This window comes from Salvelinus fontinalis, chromosome 13, assembly GCF_029448725.1.
Source record: "Salvelinus fontinalis isolate EN_2023a chromosome 13, ASM2944872v1, whole genome shotgun sequence".
In the NCBI taxonomy this organism is placed as follows: domain Eukaryota; kingdom Metazoa; phylum Chordata; class Actinopteri; order Salmoniformes; family Salmonidae; genus Salvelinus; species Salvelinus fontinalis.
The window spans coordinates 25,824,170-25,847,351 of NC_074677.1; the positions used below are offsets into that span (position 1 = coordinate 25,824,170).

At 45.8% G+C, this 23,182-nt stretch overlaps 1 protein-coding gene across 3 annotated transcripts in view; it reads left to right on the forward strand.

Moving 5' to 3' along the window:
* The window catches only part of LOC129868310 (cytospin-B-like), a 188,060-nt gene that overhangs the window by 37,508 nt on the left and 127,370 nt on the right, over window positions 1-23,182 (forward strand). For 2 of the 3 annotated variants that reach the window (XM_055942173.1, XM_055942172.1), the window contains exons 2-3: window positions 20,936-21,124; window positions 21,808-21,943. In XM_055942173.1, the coding sequence (XP_055798148.1) occupies window positions 20,960-21,124; window positions 21,808-21,943 (301 nt within the window). In that variant the 5' untranslated portion in view covers window positions 20,936-20,959. Of the gene's footprint in view, window positions 1-11,237; window positions 11,486-20,935; window positions 21,125-21,807; window positions 21,944-23,182 lie in introns of those variants that run through there. The other variant, XM_055942174.1, reaches the window with a different exon arrangement.

Here is a 23,182-nt window from a genome sequence, read left to right on the forward strand (position 1 = left end):
TGCCTCTCCTCTTTTATTCTCTCCCCTCTGGTATTTCTATCTGAGGAATGAGATATTGAGACACAGCTAGGGCTTTTGCGGTGACCGTATTACCACTACATCGGCAGTCATGGCCTCAGTAAAATTCCAAATTATACAACGGTCACGGTAATCTCCTCTTAGTGCCCAACTCACTAATGACCGTCAAGTCCTAATGGCCTGGTACTCAGGGCTCTATTGTTCCTCTGACATCAATGCAAATGCAATCGAGAATCACATCAAACACTTATCATCAAAACAGTATGTGCTTTTAAAACTCACCTCATTGTGATTGATCAATTTGATGAAAGAAGTTCAACAACAGATTGAAACTGAGTGTAAAGCATGGTTGGTGTTTCAGAGCCTAACACAACGAAATGGACAGCACTTTCTAAGGTGATGATGATTAATTGAAAACACCCATACACATATTAGAGCTTAGACCTATATACACAGGTGTATAAAATCGAGCACACAGCCATGCAATCTCCATAGCGGAACATTGGCAGTAGAATGGCCTTACTGAAGAGCTCCGTGACTTGCAACGTGGTACTGTCATTGGATGCCACCTTTCCAACAAGTCAGTTCATCACATTTCTGCCTCAGTCAACTTTAAGTGCTGTTATTGTGAAGTGGAAACGTCTAGGAGCAACAACGGCTCAGCCGTGAAGTGATAGGCCACACAAGCTCACACAACGAGACCACCGAGTGCTGAAGCGCATGGAGTTCCAAACTGCCTCTGGGAGCAACATCAGCACAATAACTGTTTGTCAGGAGCTTCATGAAATGGGTTTCCATGGCCGAGCCACCGCACACAGGCCTAAGATCACCATGCGCAATGCCAAGCGTCGGCTGGAGTGGTGTAAAGTTCGCCACCATTGGACTCTGGAGCAGTGGAAACGCGTTCTCTGGAGTGATGAATCCCAAGTGGCGCAGCGGTCTACGGCACTGCATCTCAGTGCAAGAGGCGTCACTACAGTCCCTGGTTTGAACCCAGGCTGATTGGGAGTCCCATAGAGCGGCACACAATTGGCCCAGCGTCGTCCGGGTTTGGCCTGGCTAGGCCGTCATTGTAAGTAAGAATTTATTCTTAACTGACTTGCCTAGTTTGCACATTTGTGGCCTGCTGGAGGTCATTTTGCAGGGCTCTGGTAGTGCTACTCCTTGCACAAAGGCGGAGGTAGCGGTCCTGCTGCTGGGTTGTTGCCCTCCTACGGCCTCTTCCACGTCTCCTGATGTACTGGCCTGTCTCCTGGTAGTGCCTCCATGCTCTGGACACCACGCTGACAGACACAGCAAACCTTCTTGCCACAGCTCGCATTGATGTGCCATCCTGGATGAGCTGCACTACCTGAGCCACTTGTATGGGTTGTAGACTCCGTCTCATGCTACCACTAGAGTGAAAGCACCGCCAGCATTCAAAAGTGACCAAAACATCAGCCAGGAAGCATAGGAACTGAGAAGTGGTCTGTGGTCACCACCTGTAGAACCACTCCTTTATTGGGGGTGTCTTGCTAATTGCCTATAATTTCCACCTTTTGTCTATTCTATTTGCACAACAGCATGTGAAATTTATTGTCAATCAGTGTTGCTTCCTAAGTGGACAGTTTGATTTCACAGAAGTGTGATTGACTTGGAGTTACATTGTGTTGTTTAAGTGTTCCCTTTATTTTTTTGAGCAGTGTATTATGGTTCAGGCTCTTGTGCTTCCAACTTTGTGGCAACAGTTTGGGGAAGGCCCTTTCCCTTTTCAGCATGACAATGCCCACATGCACAAAGTGAGAACCATACAGAAATGGTTTGTCGAGCTTTGTGTGGAAGAAATTGATTAACCTGCACAGAGTCCTGATCTCAACCCCATCGAACACCTTTGGGATGAATTGGAACCGCGACTGCGAGCCAGGCCTAATCGCCAAACATCGGTGCCCGACCTCACTAATGCTCTTGTGGCTAAATGGAAGCACGTCCCTGCAGCAATGTTCCCACATCTCGTGAAAAGCCTTCCCAAAAGAGTGGAGTCTGTTTTAGCAACAAAGGGGGACCAACTCAAATTAATGCCCATGATTTTGGAGTGAGATGTTTGACGAGCAGGTGTCCACATACTGCTGGTCATGTAGTGTATGAGCCCAAGGCCGGAAAAAAAAAGACAGTATTAATTTAACGATTGTACTGTTATACAATACATAGCCTACTGCATATTACACACAGCAGACAAATATTTGACATGTCTTTGTTACATAAGTGGTCTAGCCTATACTCCAAAATTAAACAAAATTCTAGTAATTGCCTTTGACTGAGGACTGTATTATTATGCATACTGGATTTACTGGTTACTTTATGCTGCGCTCCAAACTTTCTATCCATGAGTCTGGGAGAGAACATGTAGGCCTAGACCAGGGGTGGGCAATTCCAGTCCTCGAGGGCCTGATTGGTGTCACAGTTTTGCCTCAGCCCCAGCTAACACACCTGAATCCAATAATCACCTAATCATGATCTTCAGTTTAGAATGCAATTTGATTAATCAGCTGTGTTTGCTAGGGATGGAGAAAAAGTGTGACACCAATCAGGCCTTCGAGGAGTTGCCCACCCCTGGCCTAGACGATGCTGTTGGTTCATTGATTGCTCGGGGTGGCTTACATGGTTAGCCTACAATTATAGTGAATTTGTATTTTGAATAGCCTAGTAATAGGATTTTTTTATATATTTTCATAATTAATAGGCCGTTAGCTGTACATTACCTTTAGCTACAGAATATCTCAACACCGTGTGTTTCCATCTCCTCTTCTCTCACCTTCATTCCTTTCTCGAGCGCGTAGAGAGAGGGGCTGTCAACAGTTTAATGAAATATGTTTTGTTGTGAAAACGTGTTACTATTGAAGTTCCCGAACAGATTTAGCTGCAGGAACAGGGTTGGAGAAACCATGGAATACAGAGTTTGGGTGGAATATCACCTGTCGTTCAGCGAGAGGCTGCATTCACTTCAAACAAGGGTTGATGCGTGGAGTGAAATAACCTGTGTAGCCTACCCGGCATGATGGAAAACAAACCGGTAAAGCGGCCTCCATTTGCTATTCGAGTACATACAGATTACTTATTTTTTAACTCTTAATCTAGCATATAGGACCTGTTTCACAGAGTAGGCCAAATCATATTCTGTTCTTCTGAAATACATTTTCTGCATGTCGTAATGTTTATTTAGACGTGCCTAAAATAAATGATGGATTTACTGTGATGGTGTGTATTAAATTGATTTATTAGACTTTTTTAAATGTCATCAAGGCAAAGGGTGGCTAATTTGAAGAATCTCATATAAAATATATTTTGATTTGTTTAACACTTTTTTGGTTACATGATTTCATATGTGTTATTTCATAGTTTTTATGTCTTCACTATTATTCTACAATGTAGAAAATAGTAAAAATAAAGAAAAACCCTGAAATGAGTAGGTGTGTTCAAACTTTTGACTGGTACTGTACATACAAGTAGAGGTAAAGTGACTAGGCAACAGGATAGATAATAAACAGTTGCAGCACTGTATGTGATGAGTCAAAAGAGTTAGTGCAAAAAGGTTCAATGCAGATAGTCTATTTAGCAGTCTTATAGCTTGGTAGAAGAAGCTGTTCAGGCCCTTGTTGGTTCCAGACTTGGTGCATCGGTACCGCTTGACGTGCGGTAGCAGAGAGAACAGTCCATGACTTGGGTGGCTGGAGTCTTTGACAATCATGGTTACAGTCACAGTCACTTAGGCTACCCCAATAATGATATAGAAAATCAAATCACATTTTATTTGTCACGTGCGCCGAATACAACGGGTGCAGACTTTACCGAGAAATGCTTGCTTACGAGCATTTCCCATTGATGCAGAGTTAGAAAATTATAATTAAAGTAAAAATAATAACACAAGGAATAAAATACACAAGAATGGAGTTACTGTATATACAGGGAGTACCAATATCAGATAAATGTGCAGGTGTATGAGATATTTGAGGTAGATATTGTATGCACATGAAGAAGGGCTGACCCCATTTAGTCGACTGGTTGTTTGGTCGATAGGCTGTTGTTCGACTGAGATTTCTTGAGTCGAGCAGTAGCAACAACAAAATATCCTGGTGTACAAGACACCTGTCTGACTCGCGCATGTCTAAGTGGACTGATCCATTGTGGAGGCCGTACAGTCCATCACTGAGACGTGCTACTAAAATTGTATATGGTTATAAACTCAGCAAAAAAAGAAACGTCCTCTCACTGTCGTTTATTTTCAGCAAACTTAACATGTGTAAATATTTGTATGAACAAAACAAGATTCAACAACTAAGACATAAACTGAACAAGTTCCACAGACACGTGACAAACAGAAATTGAATAATGTGTCTCTGAATTAAGGGGGGGGTCAAAATAAATCAAAAGTAATAGTCAGTATCTGGTGTGGCCACCAGCTACATTAAGTACTGCAGTGCATCTCCTCCTCATGGACTGCACCAGATTTGCCAGTTCTTGCTTTGAGATGTTACCCCACTCTTCCACCAAGGCACCTGCAAGTTCCCGGACATTTCTGGGGGGAATGGCCTAGCCCTCACCCTCCGATCCAACAGGTCCCAGACTTGCTCAATGGGATTGAGATCCGGGCTTTTCGCTGGCCATGGGAAAACACTGACATTCCTTTCTTGCAGGAAATCACACACAGAACGAGCAGTATGGCTGGTGGCATTGTCATGCAGGAGGGTCATGTCAGGATGAGCCTGCAGGAAGGGTACCACATGAGGGAGGAGGATGTCTTCCCTGTAACGCACAGCGTTGAGATTGCCTGCAATGACAACAAGCTCAGTCCGATGATGCTGTGACACACCACCCCAGACCGTAGCGGACCCTCCAAATCCATCCCGCTCCAGAGTACAGGCCTCGGTGTAATGCTCATTCCTTCGACGATAAATGCAAATCCGACCATCACCCCTGGTGAGACAAAACCGCGACTCGTCAGTGAAGAACACTTTTGTCTCCCTGTAGCGCTGTCTTAGGCGTCTCACAGTATGGACATTGCAATTTATTGCCCTGGCCACATCTGCAGTCCTCATGCCTCCTTGTAGCATGCCTAAGGCATGTTCACGCAGAATAGCAGGGACCCTGGGCATCTTTCTTTTGATGTTTTTCAGGGTCAGTAGAAAGGCCTCTTTAGTGTCCTAAGTTTTCATAACTGTGAACTTAATTGCGTACCGTCTGTAAGCTGTTAGTGTGTTAATGACCGTTCCACAGGTGCATGTTCATTAATTGTTTATGGTTCATTGAACAAGCATACAATGAAGATCTGTGAAGTTATTTGGATTTTTACGAATTATCTTTGAAAGACAGGGTCCTGAAAGGGGGCGTTTATTATGAGTTTTATGAGTTTATTATGTAAGAACAATGGTGCAGCACAAATACAAATAATACTATTTTATGACAATGCGCTTTCTCCCGCGTTGGATAGTAGTCGCTGTCCGCGGTTTTGAAATAATCCGTGTGCTGTTGAATTGCCGACTTTTTGTAGACAATGTTGCTATGTGCAATAATAGAAAAGTTAACCAGCATATTGGTATTGAGAACAATGCGGTGGAGGCAGCAGTGGAGTTAGGTGATGAGAAAACAGACAGAGGAAACCCCAACTTAATTAGGTCTATAATCAATAGCCTAACTGTTAAATGTGCCTGGCTTTATAAATCATCCATATACAGTGCCTTGCAAGGTATTCACCCCCCTTTGCATTTTCCCTATTTTTTTGCCTTGCAACCTGGAATTAAAATAGATTTTGGTGGGGTTTGTATCATTTGATTTACACAACATGCCTACCACTTTGAAGATGCAAAATATTTTTTATTGTTGAACAAGATTTAAGACAAAAAACTGAAATCTTGAGCATGCATAACTATTCACCCCCCCAAAAGTCAATACATTGTAGAGCCACTTTTTGCAGCAATTACAGCTGCAAGTCTTTTGCGATATGTCTCTATAAGCTTGGCACATCTATCCACTAGGATTTTTGCCCATTCTTCAAGGGAAAACTGCTCCAGCTCCTTCAAGTTGGATGGGTTCCTGCTGGTGTACAGCAATCTTTAAGTCATACCACAGATTCTCAATTGGATTGAGGTCTCGGCTTTGACTAGGCCATTCCAATACATTTAAATGTTTCCCCTTAAACGACTCAAGTTTTGCTTTAGCAATATGCCTAGGGTCATTGTCCTGCTGGAAGGTGAACCTCCATCCCAGTCTCAAATCTCTGGAAGACTGAAAGGTTTCCCTCAAGAATTTCCCTGTATTTAGCGCCATTCATCATTCCTTCAATTCTGACCAGTTTCCCAGTCCCTGCTGATGAAAAACATCCCCACAGCATGATGCTGCCACCACCATGCCTCACTGTGGGGATGGTGTTCTCGGAGTGATGAGAGGTGTTGGGTTTGTGGCAGACATAGCGTTTTCCTTGGACAAAAAGCTAAATTTTAGTCTCATCTGACCAGAGTACCTTCTTCCATATGTTTGGGGAGTCTCCCACATGCCTTTTGGTGAACACCAAACGTGTTTGCTTATTTTTTTCCTTTAAGCAATGGCTTTTTTCTGGCCACTCTTCCGTAAAGCCCAGCTCTGTGGAGTGTACGGCTTACAGTGGTCCTATGGACAGATACTCCAGATATCTCCCTGCTTTGTAGCTCCTTCAGGGTTCTCATTGGTCTCTTTGTTGCCTCACTGATTAATGCCCTCCTTGCCTGGTCTGTGAGTTTTGGTGGGCGCCTGTCACGCCCTGACCTTAGATATCTCTGTTTTTCTATATACTTTGGTTAGGTCAGGCTGTGACTAGGGTGGGTACGCTAGTTTTGTATGTCTAGGGTTTTTGTATGTCTAGGGGTGTTGTATGTCTAGGGGTGTTGTATGTCTAGGGGTGTTGTATGTCTAGGGGTGTTGTATGTCTAGGGGTGTTGTATGTCTAGGGGTTTTGTATGTCTAGGGGTTTTGTATGTTTATGTTGGCCTGATATGGTTCCCAATCAGAGACAGCTGTTTATCGTTGTCTCTGATTGGGGATCATATTTAGGTAGCCATTTTCCTCATTTGTGTTGTGGGATCTTGTCTACGTTGAGTTGCCTGTTTTGTTAGGTGAGTTTCAGTTGATAAAAATTATGTGGAACTCTACTCACGCTGCGCCTTGGTCTCATCTTTACGACGAACGTGACAGCGGCCCTCTCTTGGCAGGTTTGTTGTGGTGCCATATTCTTTCCATTTTTTAATAATGGATTTAATGGTGCTCCATGGGATGCTCAAAGTTTCAGATATTTTTTTAGAACCCAACCTTGATCTGTACTTCTCCACAACTTTGTCCCTGACCTGTTTGGCGAGCTCCTTGATCTTCATGGTGCCGCTTGCTTGGTGGTGCCCCTTGCTTAGTGGTGTTGCAGACTCTGATGCCTTTCAGAACAGGTGTATATATACTGAGATCATGTGACACTTAGATTGCACACAGGTGGACTTTATTTAATTAATTATGTGACTTCTGAATGTAATTGGTTGTACCAGATCTTATTTAGGGGCTTCATAGCAAAGGGGGTTAATACATATGCACGCACAACTTTTCAGTTTTTCTGAAACAAGTTCGTTTTTTTATTTCACCTCACCAATTTGGACTATTTTGTGTATGTCCATTACATGAAATCCAAATAAAAATCTATTTAAAATTACAGGTTGTAATGCAACAAAATAGGAAAAACGCCAAGGGGGGTGAATACTTTTGCCAGGCACTGTATATCTACAGAAATAAGACTGATCCTGCTTCTGTTGCCTGTTTGAGTGTTTATTTAATAGCCTACGGATTCCATGAGTACCAACCCTCACACAACTACATGTCAAGTAAACAATTAAAAAAATGTGGCTGTTTTTAATCTTTTGTTTGCTGTAATTAAGGATTTACACTTTTTTTCGTTAGATCAGCCTTTGGTATTATTTATAATTGATTTAGTGTTGTTTACACTGTTCCAAATTGTCCGAAAAATTATTTATAATAATAACTTATTTTTCCTTGATCTCCTTCTTATTGTTACTATTATTATGATCGTTATTATATGTCATTATCATTAGTAGGTTTAGTATAGTCAATCAAATGTATTTATCAAGCCCTTTTTACATCAGCCGATGTCACAAAGTGCTGTACAGAAACCCAGCCTAAAACCCCAAACAGCAAGCAATGCAGATGTAGAAGCATGGTGGCTCGGAAAACCCCCTAGAAAGGCCAGAACCTAGGAAGAAACCTAGAGAGGAACCAGGCCCTGAGGGGTGGCCAGTCCTCTTCTGGCTGTGCCGGGTGGAGATTATAACAGAACATGGCCAAGATGTTCAAACGTTCATAGATGACCAGCAGGGTCAGATAATAATCACAGTGTTTGTAGAGGGTGCAACAGGTCAGCACCTCAGGAGTAAATGTCAGCTGTTTTTTTATAGCCGATTATTCAGAGTTAGAGACAGCAGGTGTGGTAGAAAGAGAGTCCAAAACAGCAAGTCCGGGACAAGGTCCAGTGAACAGGTCAGGATTCCATAGTTGCAGGCAGAACAGTTGAAACTGGAGCCGCACTGCACTGCTTCTTTAACACAGCGCGCCTCCAACCCGGAAGCCAGCCACACCAATGTGTCGGAGGAAACACCGTGCATCTGGCCCCCTTGGTTAGCGCGCACTGCGCCCAGCCCGCCACAGGAGTCGCTGGAGCGCGATGAGACAAGGAAATCCCTACCGGCCAAACCCCCCCTATCCCGGACGACGCTAGCCCAATTGTGCGTCGCCCCACGGACCTCCCGGTCGCGGCCGGCTGCGACAGAGCCTGGGGGCGAACCCAGAGACTCTGGTGGCGCAGTTAGCACTGCGATGCAGTGCCCTAGACCACTGCGCCACCCGGGAGGCCCCGCTCCTGTACTTTTTGACGGACGGTAGCAGAGTGAACAGTCTATGGCTTGGGTGACTGGAGTCTTGGACCATTTTCAGGCCTTTCTCTGACACCGCCTGATATAGAGGTCGTGGATGGCAGGGAGCTCGGCACCAATGATGTACTCGACTGTCCACATCACCCTCTGTAGCGCTTTGTGGTTGAGGGCGGTGCATTTGCCATATCAAGCGGTAATGCAGCCAGTCAAGATGCCCTCGATGGTGCAGCTGTAGAACTTTTTGAGGATCTTTTCAGCCTCCTGAGGTGGAAGAGGTGTTGTCGTGCCCTCTTCACGACTGTGTGGGTGTGTGTGGACCATGTTAAGGCCTTAGTGATGTGGACGCCAACTTGAATCTCTCGATCCGCTTCACTGCAGCCCTGTCAGGGTAAATGCTCTCCCCTCTTTCTCCTGTAGTCCACGATCAGCTCCTTGGTCTTACTGACGTTGAGAGAGAGGTTGTTATCCTGGCACCGTACTGCTAAGTCTCTGACCTCCTCCTTGTAGGCTGTCTCATCGCCGTTGGTGATCAGGCCTACCACCGTCGCGTCGTCAGCAAACTTGATGGTGTTGGAGTCGTGCATGGCCACGCAGTCGTGGGTGAACAGGGAGAGCATCTTTTCCTATGGTCATTGTTATTGTCAGACTCGTGGCCTCACTAATGACTACTGTAAATCAGTAGTAAATCCATAGTGGTTGCCCGACGACACAGATTACCAATGTGACTTGTGAGTCAGTTGTCTACTTGGTAAAAATCTCAATATTGTATGACAGTGGTTCCCAACTCCAGTCCTCGAGGACCCCCAACAGCACACATTTTTGTTGTAGCCCAGGACAAAAAACACCTGATTCAACTTATTGAGAGCCTGATGATTAGTTGTCAAGTTGAATCAGGTGTGCTTCACAACACAACATGGTAGCAGCACAAACATGGTACAAACATTGTTAGGCACAGACAACAGCACGAAGGGCAAAAGGTACAGACAACATTACATCACACGAAGCAGACACAAGTGTCAGTATGAGTGTCCATGATTGAGCCTTTCAATGTAGAGATGGAGACAAAACTGTACAGTTTGAGTGTTTTTTGCAGCTCGTTCCAGTCGCTAGCTGCAGCAAACTGAAAAGTGGAGACCTTTTTACAGAATGTGACTGGCAGAACGGGTGTTGTATGTTTAGCTTTTAAGACAAAATCTGTGGAGGGGCTGAGTATAAGACTGTATCAGCTGCATATAAATGGAGGAGAGAGCTTCCTACTACCGGCTTAATCTGGCTCTAAATCTGAATGTGTGTTTCTGTGTGTGGTGTCAAACAGGATGTGGGGCCTCTAAACTGCTCTGCTCTCTTAAAAAATTCTCAGTCATTAGCCAGCCTTTAAAACAACCTTTTGTGTGGTATTGTACAGTGCAGTACAGGGGTGTGGTCAGGGTTTCCTATTTTACCACTCACCAAAAACTTAAGCTTTTCGCATCACAACCCAGTGCAGCAATATTCTCCAGCTTATTATTACCCACATTTTCTATGGTCTTGGCATGTCGTAGGTTGACAGTTTCAAATTTGAACAGTTGGAAAATGTGTAAAATGCGGGCCCCACCACAAATGTTCAACCCTCGGCCCTCCCTCTTCTCTACTGAAGCTAGAGCTATTTTCCTATGAGACAAAGATGAGCTTTGTCAGTGTTAGCCTAGTGTTTGGACTTCACTTCAACACAGCCAGGACATTTGGAAGTGAGAAATGTTGTCCACCAAAAGGCATCTGCCGCTTTTGATTTAAAAAATAGTGGTATAGTCAAGGACATGAATAAAAGAAGCACACATCTTACTGAAGTGGCTCAACACAGACTCAGTTCTCTGAAGTGATATAACCATACAATGGGGTGGTTGTGTCCTCTACAATCTTTCCTACACATGATCTAAGCCTAAGGTAGCCGGAATTAAATGACAAGCTAGTGTCCTGAGGGGAGGGAACCAAAGCACAGGATTCAGAGAAAGCAATGAGATATGCCGTAATCAATTAAAAAAATAATTTGTGACAAAATGCTGAATATTAAAGTTAGCAAATATCTTACATGATCATGTGAAATAAAATAACATCTGTCTCCTGTCACCTCTCCTCTCCTCTCCCACCGTCTGTACCTCAGCTTGGAAAAATAGTCAAAGTAGGGAGGGAGACTTCCTCGTGGCTAGACCATCTCTCTGTGTGTGTGTGTGGGAGGGAGGGAGGGAGGCAGAGCCACACAGCCAGCACAGGGGCAGGCAGGCTGCTTCCGTGTCTTGATCCGTGTGTGTGAAGACCACAGCAGCTGAACTGCTCTTGGCCCTGCTGCTCTTTCTCAGTGCCTCTCTGAACCAGAGGTCTGGCTGTCACATTGCTCTCTAGTCACAGTGCTTTGTGTGTAGTCTGTCCAGCTCAACTCTGGCTGGAGTCAGTGCCTCTATAGTGGGAGGTACTGTTTACAGGGCAGGGTCAGCTTCTGGGAAGGAGTCATCAAAACACTTTGTGAGTGAGGCTGCTCAAGACCAGTGCGTTTTGTTTCTGTGAGTACACTTCTTCTCTCCCTCTGCCTAGTCCTAGCCTAAGTGTTACTGTTTTGAGCAATGTTTTAGATATCTTACAGGGGCATGGGAAACTCAGAGCATTGGAGGCTTTGAACAGGAAACTTTGAAGTCATTTGAGGCTTGAGAAAAGTTGTAGGAAACCGTTGAACTTGAAAATGTATGTTTTTTTATGACCATATCCGTAAATCTGTTATAGAACAAATATCCACAGATCTTTTAACATTCTACCAGTAAAAAAATGTATCTGAAGTCACTGCTATAATACTAATGTTGTTTGTCATAGTTCTCCAGCAGTTCCTCTCCTTTGGACTCTAGGTTATTTAAAGACTACATTATTTAAAGACTAAGGCAGCGGCTACTCTTCCTGGGGTCCAAACAGAAAACAAAACACAACAAATAAAATACATAATATACATACCACTACATAATACAATTAAAATACATAATACAATTAAAATGCACAATACAAAATATATAAAAATGTCTCTCTTCACAGTCCTTGTGGTGCCGTAAGGTGTTCTTTTATCTGTGTTTTTTAATCTGTTTTTATTGCTTGCTTGAGTTACCTGGGGTGGCAGAGAGTTCCATGTAGTCATGGTGCTGTTTAATACTGTGCGTTTCCCAGCCTCTGTTCTGGACCTGGGGACTGTGAAGAGACCTCTGGTTGCATGTCTTGTGTTGTACGGATGAGTATCTGAACTGTGTGCCAACTGTTTGAACAGACAGTTCAGCACCTTTAACATATCAACACCTCGCACAAAGACCAATAGTGATGCGATCAATCTCTCCTCAACTTTGAGCCAGGAGAGATTGACATGCATACCACTAACATTCGCCCTCCGTGTACATCTACACTACCGTTCAAAAGTTTGGGGTCACTTAGAAATGTCCTTGTTGTTCAAAGAAAAGCAAATGTTTTGTCCATTAAAATAACATCAAATTGATCAGAAATACAGTGTAGACATTGTTAATGTTGTAAATGACTATTGTAGTTGGAAACGCCAGATTTTTTATGGAATATCGACATAGGCGACAGAGGCCCATTATCAGCAGCCATCACTCCTGTGTTCCAATGGCACGTTGTGTTAGCTAATCCAAGTTGATCATTTTAAAAGGCTAATTGATCATTAGAAAACCCTTTTGCAATTATGTTAGCACAGCTGAAAACTGTTGTTCTGATTAAAGAAGCAATAAAACTGGCCTTCGTTAGACTAGTTGAGTATCTGGAGCTTCAGCATTTGTGGGTTTGATTACAGACTCAAAATGGCCAGAAACAAATAACTTTCTTCTGAAACTCGTCAGTCTATTCTTGTTCTGAGAAATGAAGGCTATTCCATGTGAGCAATTACCAAGAAACTGAAGATCTCGCACAACGCTGTGTACTACTCCCTTCACAGAACAGCGCAATCTGGCTCTAACCAGAATAGAAAGAGGAGTGGGAGGCCCCGGTGCACAACTGAGCAAGAGGACAAGTACATTAGGGTCTAGTTTGAGAACCAGGCGCCTCACATGTCCTCAACTGGCAGCTTCATTAAATTGTACACACAAAACACCAGTCTCAACGTCAACAGTGAAGAGGCAACTCCGGGATGCTGGCCTTTTAGGCAGAGTTGCAAAGAAAAAGCCATATCTCAGACTGGCCAATAAAAAGAAAAGATTAAGATGGGCAAAAGAACACAGACACTGGACAGAGGAACTCTGCCTAGAAAGCCAGCATCCCGGACTGGACCAACTGGCTGAAAGAAATGTATAAAAAGAAGATTGTGGGAGCTGTTATGTTAGATTTCAGTGCAGCTTTTGGGATCATTGATCATAACCAGGGGTTGGATCCGGGTTCAGGGAACAGAACCGAAAAACGTAAAAGAACGACAGCTTTCAAGGAAGAGAAAAGGAACCGGGAACGAAAGTGATCCATACTATTCTGGAACAGAACTGTTATTTTAAAAGCATGGCAACCAGTTAATAACTCTATTTTACGTCCCAGGCATTTTTTTCTAGCCCCCTACCCCCCCCCCCCCCAAAAAAAAACAAAAGAAACAAAGTGCTTATGCAAAGCCCTCACTCTGTCACTCACTTATTCCAGTGTCTGCCTGCAAGCTGAACATCTTTGCCTGTGTGTGTGTGTGTGTGTGTTTAGGCTACTTGCACCTCCCCCCTTTGAACCATAGGCTACTGTACTAACATTACAAACGTGATTCAGAAGATAGGGAGAGATAAACTTTTTCAATGCTAGTTAAAGATACTATAGGCCTGTGAATTTGGTGATGTTTTTCCCCTGTTCAGTGAAATTAGTCATTGAAGTTGTTAGGTTTATGTCCCATCCTACATCCTGATATTACCAAATGCTGACCACTAGATGGTGCTGTTCCAGCTATTGGGTGAACTATCCTTTTATCATTAAAAAATGTATCACAGAATAGCAGGAACAGAACCAGTTAGTGGTCAGAACCTGGTAATATCAGGATGTAGGATAGGAGATAAACCTAACAACTTCAATTAATATTTTTTTGTGAACAGGTGAAAAAAACATCAAGTTCACTGAGAATACATTAGCCTACATTATGATGAAGAAACAATACTCCGAACTGCAGCTCCATACTACTTGTCAGATATAGAGAACTGATATGGTTTACTTGCCTGTTGCTCACCCCTGAATTAGAAGATGTCTCAGAAGTGTTTCACTCACATCTTAATTCCAAACTGATAAGAAATGTCTGTTAGCACAAGCATTCCTTATCTAAACTCAGCAGCCTTTTGGATTGTTGTTAGCCCAACAGATGTAGGATCTTAATTTGATCACACACGAACGTGTAGTGTATTCAAGGTTTAAAATGCCTTCTAAAGTTTGTAATTTCCACTTTAAAATGTCAGACTTGATTTTCCCAAACAAAAAATGTATCAACTCCTACAAAAATGTCTGTTAATTGTAATCCACATAATATTTGAAATTTACAGGATTATTTTCATGCCACATCAGACTGGCTCAAATTATGACTATACATCTGTATGTCTAAGTATTGCAACAGAAAACCCCATAAGATCTCTGTATTTGTAGTGTCTTTACATCGCCTAGCTGTCATAGCCAATGTAATTAGGGAAGAACAACCCAATAGTTAGGGCAGTGGCTTTGGTAACTATAAATCATATTGTACTTTTTAATTTGTGGATATGCTGCTAACCAAATTCCATATTTAGCCTAGCTTTCCCATAAAGCCATTTAGCTACATTACTCATATTTCCTGAGAAATATTGTATGTTTTTTGAAAATGTTTGAAGCAAAATGAGGGAAACCACTGTCATCAGGAAGACAATAACATTTTGTAAAATGCCTCTTGCTCTCAATCGCTATCTCTCTTTCTCTCTCCCTCTCGATCTCTTTCTAAGACATTGGGTTTGTTGTAATTAGGTCATTTTGATGTAGGACACACTCCCAGTGCGGTAGGCCTAATTGTCCTTCTGTCTCTGCTGAGGAACAATAAAGGTTGTCTTTACATAACTGTGTCCCGGCAGTAGGAAAACTAAACCTTGAGTCATGCGCTACTATGAAGGTGAAAACAAATTAGGCCCATGTGTCTCTGTCAGGGTACTACTGAGACAAGGTCAGTGTTTTCATAGAGAGTTTTACACATAGTGAAGTACTTTTAAAACATCTTAGCTGATAGCCTATCTTCACAGAGAAAGACTTAACTCGTTGTGACTATTCAATAGACATTACCTCAGTGTTTGCTTCCTCAATTTCTACCATTTCACCTTTTCACATTTAGAAGCAGCTCTTAGCTTTTCCTCAATTTTGTCTCACTTCCTCATCTTGAAGTTCCGAACATGTCCTAGAAACATTGAACATGTTTTACTAACCTGGATATGATTTATACATGTGACAATGGTTAGGCCTATCTAGCTGAGGTACATTACCAGACTTGTCTGTGGAAAGGCCAGTGAGGATGGATGATATTGGGCAACATCATATGACGGGCCACACACACACACAGTGCACAGATAATCAGATAAGGCTGTAAGTGTTACGGCTGTCGCTCTCCTCATCCTCGGAAGAGGTGATCTTTATTATAAATACGACGGCCACGAAACAAAACAAAACACTTTCAAAACTACAAAACAACAAAACGACGTAGAACGGAACCTGAACATAAACTCACATCAACAAACGTAAACTCACGAACAGGAACGTTACATCAAAACGCACGAACAGCCAAACAGCCCCGTAAGTGAAAAACATCGACAACACGAGAGACATCACAGGAGACAATCACCCACAAACAAACAGTGAGAACGCCCTACCTAAATATGACTCTTAATTAGAGGAAAACGCAAACCACCTGCCTCTAATCAAGAGCCATACCAGGTTACCCAAAACCAACATAGAAACAGATAACATAGACTGCCCACCCAAAACACATGCCCTGACCATAAACACATAAAAAACAACATAAAACAGGTCAGGACTGTTACAGAACCCCCCCCTCAAGGTGCGAACGCCGGGCGCACCAGCACAAAGTCCAGGGGAGGGTCTGGGTGGGCAGTTGACCACGGTGGTGGCTCCGGCTCAGGACGCTCTCCCCACACCACCATAGTCACTCCCCTCTTCTGTCTACCCCTTCCACTGACCACCCTAAAACTACCTTCCCCTAAATAAACAGCCAGCACCGGGACAAGGGGCAGCACCGGGACAAGGGGTAGCACCGGGACAAGGGGCAGCACCGGAACAAGGGGCAGCACCAGGATAAGGGCCAGCACCGGAATAAGGGGCAGCACCGGGACAAGGGGCAGCACCGGGACAAGGGGCAGCACCGGGACAAGGGGCAGCACCGGGACAAGGGGCAGCACCGGGACAAGGGGCAGCACCGGGACAAGGGGCAGCACCGGGACAAGGGGCAGATCCCGGCTGAAGGACTCTGGCAGGTCCTGGCTGAGGAACTCTGGCAGGTCCTGTTTAGACGGCTCTGGCAGGTCCTGTTTGGACGGCTCTGGCAGGTCCTGGCTGGACGGCTCTGGCAGGTCCTGGCTGGACGGCTCTGGCAGGTCATAGCAGGACGGCTCTGGCAGGTCATAGCAGGACGGCTCTGGCAGGTCATAGCAGGACGGCTCTGGCAGGTCATAGCAGGACGGCTCTGGCAGGTCCTGGCTGGACGGCTCTGGCAGGTCCTGGCTGGACGGCTCTGGCAGGTCCTGGCTGGACGGCTCTGGCAGGTCCTGGCTGGACGGCTCTGGCAGGTCCTGGCTGGACGGCTCTGGCAGGTCCTGGCTGGACGGCTCTGGCAGGTCCTGGCTGGACGGCTCTGGCAGGTCCTGGCTGGACGGCTCTGGCAGGTCCTGGCTGGACGGCTCTGGCAGGTCCTGGCTGGACGGCTCTGGCAGGTCCTGGCTGGACGACTCTGGCAGGTCCTGGCTGGACGACTCTGGCAGGTCCTGGCTGGACGACTCTGGCAGGTCCTGGCTGGACGACTCTGGCAGGTCCTGGCAGGACGACTCTGGCTGGTCATGGCAGGACGACTCTGGCTGGTCATGGCAGGACGACTCTGGCTGGTCATGGCAGGACGACTCTGGCTGGTCATGGCAGGACGACTCTGGCTGGTCATGGCAGGACGACTCTGGCTGGTCATGGCAGGACGACTCTGGCTGGTCATGGCAGGACGACTCTGGCAGATCCTGTCTGGTTGGCGGCTCTGGCAGATCCTGTCTGGACGACTCTGGCAGGTCCTGGCTGGACGACTCTGGCAGGTCCTGGCAGGACGACTCTGGCTGGTCATGGCAGGACGACTCTGGCTGGTCATGGCAGGACGACTCTGGCTGGTCATGGCAGGACGACTCTGGCTGGTCATGGCAGGACGACTCTGGCAGATCCTGTCTGGTTGGCGGCTCTGGCAGATCCTGTCTGGTTGGCGGCTCTGGCAGATCCTGTCTGGCGGGCGGCTCTAGCGGCTCCTGTCTGGCGGGCGGCTCTAGCGGCTCCTGTCTGGCGGGCGGCTCTAGCGGCTCCTGTCTGGCGGGCGGCTCTAGCGGCTCCTGTCTGGCGGACGGCTCTGTAGGCTCATGGCAGACGGGCGGCTTTGCAGGCTCATGACAGACGGGCGGCTTTGCAGGCTCATGGCAGACGGATGGCTCATACGGCGCTGGGGAGACGGATGGCTCAGATGGCGCTGGGGAGACGGATGGCTCAGATGGCGCTGGGGAGACGGATGGCTCAGATGGCGCTGGGGAGACGGATGGCTCAGATGGCGCTGGGGAGACGGATGGCTCTGTAGGAAGTAGAAGGAGAGACAGCCTGGTGCGTGGTCTAGGCACTGGCTGCGCTGGAGAGGAGGAAACAGCAGGAGAGAGAACCCGGAGAGACAGCCTGGTACGGGGGGCTGCCACCGGAGGACTGGTACATGGAGGTGGCACCGGGTCTACCGGACCGTGAAGGAGGACACGTGCTCTTGAACACCGAGCCTCCCCAACCCTACCAGGTTGAATGATCCCCGTAGCCCTGCCAGTGCAGCGAGGTGGAATAGCCCGCACTGGCCTATGCAGGCGAACCGGGGACACCACCTGTAAGGCTGGTGCCATGTACGCCGGCCCGAGGAGACGTACTGGAGGCCAGATACGTTGGGCCGGCTTCATGACATCCGGCTCGATGCCCAACCTAGCCCTCCCAGTGCGGCAAGGTGGAATAGCCCGCACTGGGCTAAGCACGCGTACTGGGGACACCGTGCGCTTTACCGCATAACACGGTGTCTTACCAGTACGACGCCTTCTACCTCCACGGTAAGCACGGGGAGTTGGCTCGGGTATCCTACCCGGCTTTGCCACACTCCTCGTGTGCCCCCCCCCAAGAAATGTTTTGGTCTGACTCACGGGCTCCCAACCGCGTCGTCGCGCTGCCTCCTCATACCAGCGCCTCTCAGCCTTCGCTGCCTCCAACTCCTCCTTTGGACGGCGATATTCCCCTGGTTGAGCCCAAGGTCCTCTACCGTCCAGGATCTCCTCCCAAGTCCAGAAGTTCTTGTTGCTCCGTCGAGCATTCCCATACCGCTTGGTCTTAGCGTGGTGGGTGATTCTGTTACGGCTGTCGCTCTCCTCATCCTCGGAAGAGGTGAGGAGAGAAGGATCATCAGACCAATACGCAGCTTCAGGGAAATAAGCCATCTTTATTATAAATACGACGGCCACGAAACAAAACAAAACACTTTCAAAACTACAAAACAACAAAACGACGTAGAACGGAACCTGAACATAAACTCACATCAACAAACGTAAACTCACGAACAGGAACGTTACATCAAAACGCACGAACAGCCAAACAGCCCCGTAAGTGAAGAACATCGACAACACGAGAGACATCACAGGAGACAATCACCCACAAACAAACAGTGAGAACGCCCTACCTAAATATGACTCTTAATTAGAGGAAAACGCAAACCACCTGCCTCTAATCAAGAGCCATACCAGGTAACCCAAAACCAACATAGAAACAGATAACATAGACTGCCCACCCAAAACACATGCCCTGACCATAAACACATAAAAAACAACATAAAACAGGTCAGGACTGTTACAGTAAGGACCTGCAGGCTTTCTCTAATTACAGTTCGATGTTAAAAAGGTAGCAGTGGGAACTTTTCTAGGGAGACAACCACCTTCTATGAATTAGCAGACCTGGGTTCAAAGGAGTCAAATAGTATTTGAGGTCTATGAAAAACTAGGTGCACATGATTGAACTTTCCCGGCATAATGGAACTAAGGGAAAAGTCCCAAAAGTGCAAACCCTTGCACACATGGAAATCTAGACCAGCTCAAACTATTTGAAAGATTTAAAATACCATTTGAATTCAGATCTGGGTAGATGGTTTTGCTCTGAAGCCAGCTTGTTTAATTCCTGCTCAGGCTGCCTGTCATTATACACCCATGGAGGTTGTGAGAAAGACTGGGCTAAAATAGGATGTGGGCTGCTTGTACAATGTCACGTTAAATGTGCTAAATGCCTTGCAGCGTTAGAGGTAGACTAATTGTTAATGTTTGAAGAACACATCCATCCAGCAATTTATTGTTATTTAGTTCATTGTAGGGTTTAAGTACCTCGGAGAACCACTCAATTTGATTCTAAATGGGACTTCTTGCAATGTAAATGTTAACTTGAGGTCTATACTGTGTGCTTCAGTAAGTAGGGTAAACGCTGAGGAAAGTGCTGCAAGAATGATAATAATTTAGATCAGAGAGTGGGGGGGGGGGGGGGGGGTGTCTGCACTCAGCCGACCCCTTTTATTGATGGAGGACACCAAAGTGTCGGGTATCTCCGTTCACAGGCACTCTCACTCTAACGTTGTGTGAGTGGGTTATGCGTGCGTGTTAGTCAGTAATGATTGGGATACCCTTCCCTGAGACCTCACCTCCCCACCTTGGTTCAAATCAATGAGTCAGTTCCACAGCGAGCAGTGGTACAGGTCATTACAGTAAAGAGTAGGGAAGTGCAGTCAGTGGCTTTCTAAGCTAAGAGCACTTAGTTTCCTTCAGTCAATAACCACCTGCCTTTTCCACACCCACTTGCCTATATCTTCTTTCATTTTTCAGAATTTTTCCACTATGTCTGTAATTTGTCACTAATAGACTTTGGTCCCTGTGCTGGTCCCTGTGCTGGTCCCTGTGCTTTTTCATCGATCTCACAAACATTTTAATTGTATTTTGACACCAAGCCACTCCTGTCTTTTTTTCAGTATAATAGCCTACTTTGAATCACAACTGCAGTAAGGGATGGTATTGTATTGTTTACTTTTTTCGTGCTTCAAAATGAGATGTTACATGATTGAATTCCAATTTGCGTATTCCCCTAGTTAAGTGAATCCAAACCACCTACCACCAACTAGTGTACTGTGATCTGGGTGTGTTGTGTTACATTTGATGTCCCAGTGGTGTCGAAGGATATCTGATTGGATAGGAGGCTGTGTTTTCTCAGTTCTGTAACAGAAAGTGTCCTGACCACCGGGGGACTGATAGTCTCACTTCCTCAGCTGCCCTCTCACTCTGCTCAGACTACCTACTGTTGACTTGTGTCTTGTATGTCATGGCACAGGCTGAAATGCCATCAGTGGCAGCACCATATCCTCTAACCACCCCTTCACTTTGGACTCTCTCTTCTCTCAGATACATAGGCCCTTTCTCTTTACAACTGTACCAAATGTACCCAAGATCTACTTGATTAGATGTAGGACTCTTTTCCTGTACATATTTTCCTGTACATTATTTTGATGTGGATCTGGAATACTATGTCTACTACTGAGGGCCATGTTTAATAGTTTTTATTGAAATAGGCTAAATAGAGTAAACCCGTACTGAAATCATTTAATTTAAACCAGCAGAGGTCATAATGACTGAAGCATTTTTGTCATACCCATGTATCCATAATAATATGTATACCCTGTTCTCTCTCTCTCGTAGGCTGCAGGTATAGCAGACAGAGCCATGCTGAAAGGGGGTTCCGCCAAGGCGGGGCTGCCCAAGCCAGGGCTTCAGGAGAGGGCCAAGCAAGTCTCCCTCGCCCTCTCTACCACCACCTCCACCACAGCTACAGGCATCAAGACATCCAGGTCCTCCAACACCCTGGCCACAGACCTGCGCCTCAGCAGGGTGAGTTATACCAGACAGGAGAGTAACTTCACACCACTGAACACACCCAACATCTCCTTAATGAATGGTGGGAGGTTGGAAGTGGGACAGGTGGGAAGGAGATGGGGGAAGTTACCACCGCTTTACTTTGTCTAAGAGCCATTCTGTTAATTTGGATAATTGATCATGTTCATTTGCATTAGTCTACCTCTGCATCTCCTGCATACACTCTGACCTCGGTTGGGTGTCACAAAGCATAGACTGACAACATATCTCACTATAGTACAGATTGAGTGCTATTACAATTTCATACTAGTAGATTGAGTAGTTTACTAGTAGTTTTCCAATTGGTGAGGTAATCTGTGGTTTCCTAATCCCTGACTGTGTCAAGCCTGCTCCCGCTCCCCCTCTCTGGCACTCGAAGGCACCAGGCGGCCCATCATTACGCACACCTGTCACCATTGTTACGCGCATCAGCGCTTCATGGGACTCACCTGGAGTCTACTACTTTATTGATTGCCTCCTCTATATTTGTCACTTCCTCAGTTTCTTCCCCGTGTCTACATTAATGTCGTTTTGTTCCCCCGTCCAGATGCTGTTCTTGTTTTGTTATATGTCCTTTTGTCCATTAAATCTTCACTTCCTGTACTTGCTTCTCGCGGCGTCTGTCCTCACAGACTGTATGTTGTATGTGTGTCTTATAGCTGAAGAGAGCCAGTAGTGATGACACCCTGGCCAAGCCTACCCTCGGGGCAGTAGCCACAGGCTCCCGAATGAAGAAGACTGTCACTTCAGGGGCCATCTCTGACCTGGCCGACGCGAGACCTCGCAGCCTCTCAGGTAGGGGACCATAGACCGTAGGGGTGGCAGGTAGCCTAGTGGTTAGAGTGTTGGGCCAGTAACCGAAAGGTTGCTAGATCAAATCCCTGAGCTGCCAAAGAAAAAACTGCCGTTCTGCCCCTGAACAAGGCAGTTAACCCGCTGTTCCCAGGCCGTCATTATAAATAAGAATTTGTTCTTAACTGACTTGCCTAGTTAAATAAAGGTCAATTTAAAATAAAATAGATCAGTACACACAGACCACACACACAAGACTCACCATAATTGTTTATGGTTATATTCAAATATATTATTTATGCAATGTATTCATAGTAAAATAACTTAACTTATCGCATTTTATCTAATCTTATCTAATACTACTACTACAATGTAATTCAACATGGGTACAGTGCATTCACAGATTAGCTTCCAGTTTCTCCATTACTTCATTAGAAAAGAGCCACTGGTTTTAGAACTCACAAGCCCAAGCCTCTTCTTGTATGAGTCTATCTAGGGTCTGTTTCTGTAAAAGAGAAACCTGTGCCTCACCTCCTTGTACAAGTCGACCAACTCTGCTTCTGCTCAGGCAGGTGCTGGCTGTGCTCAAGGATCATAGCCATGTGTCTGAGCTGATACGTCCAGTACGGCTCGCACTAACAGAGACCCGGGCCGTTTGCCTCCATTGGTGCTCTGCATGTCATTCATGGTCCAGCCTGTACATATCGCTGGATATACAGATGTAGGATCTTAATTTGATCACTCTTTTGTAGTGTATTCAAGGTTTAAAAAGGCTTCTAAAGTTTGTAATTTCCACTTTAAAATGTCAGACTTGATTTGCCCTAATGGAAAATGTATCAACCCCTACAAAAAAATCCAATAATTATAATCAACATAATAGTTCACATTTTCTGTTGCTGCAGGATTATATTCCTGCCATAGCAAACTGGCTCAAATTAAGATCTGTGGCCTCCCGAGTGGCGCATTGGTCTAAGGCACTGTATCGCAGTGCTAGTTCTGCCACTAGAGATTCTGGGTTTGAGTCCAGGCTCTGTCGCAGCCGGCCGCGACCGGGAGACTGATGGGGTGGCGCACAATTGGCCCATCGTCGTCCGGGTTAGGGGAGGGTTTGACCGGCAGGGATTTCCTTGTCCCATCGCGCATTAGCGACTCCTGTGGCAGGCCGGGCTCAGTGCACGCTGACACGTTCGCCAGGTGTAGGGTGTTTCCGCTGACACATTGGTGCGGCTGGCTTCCGGGTTA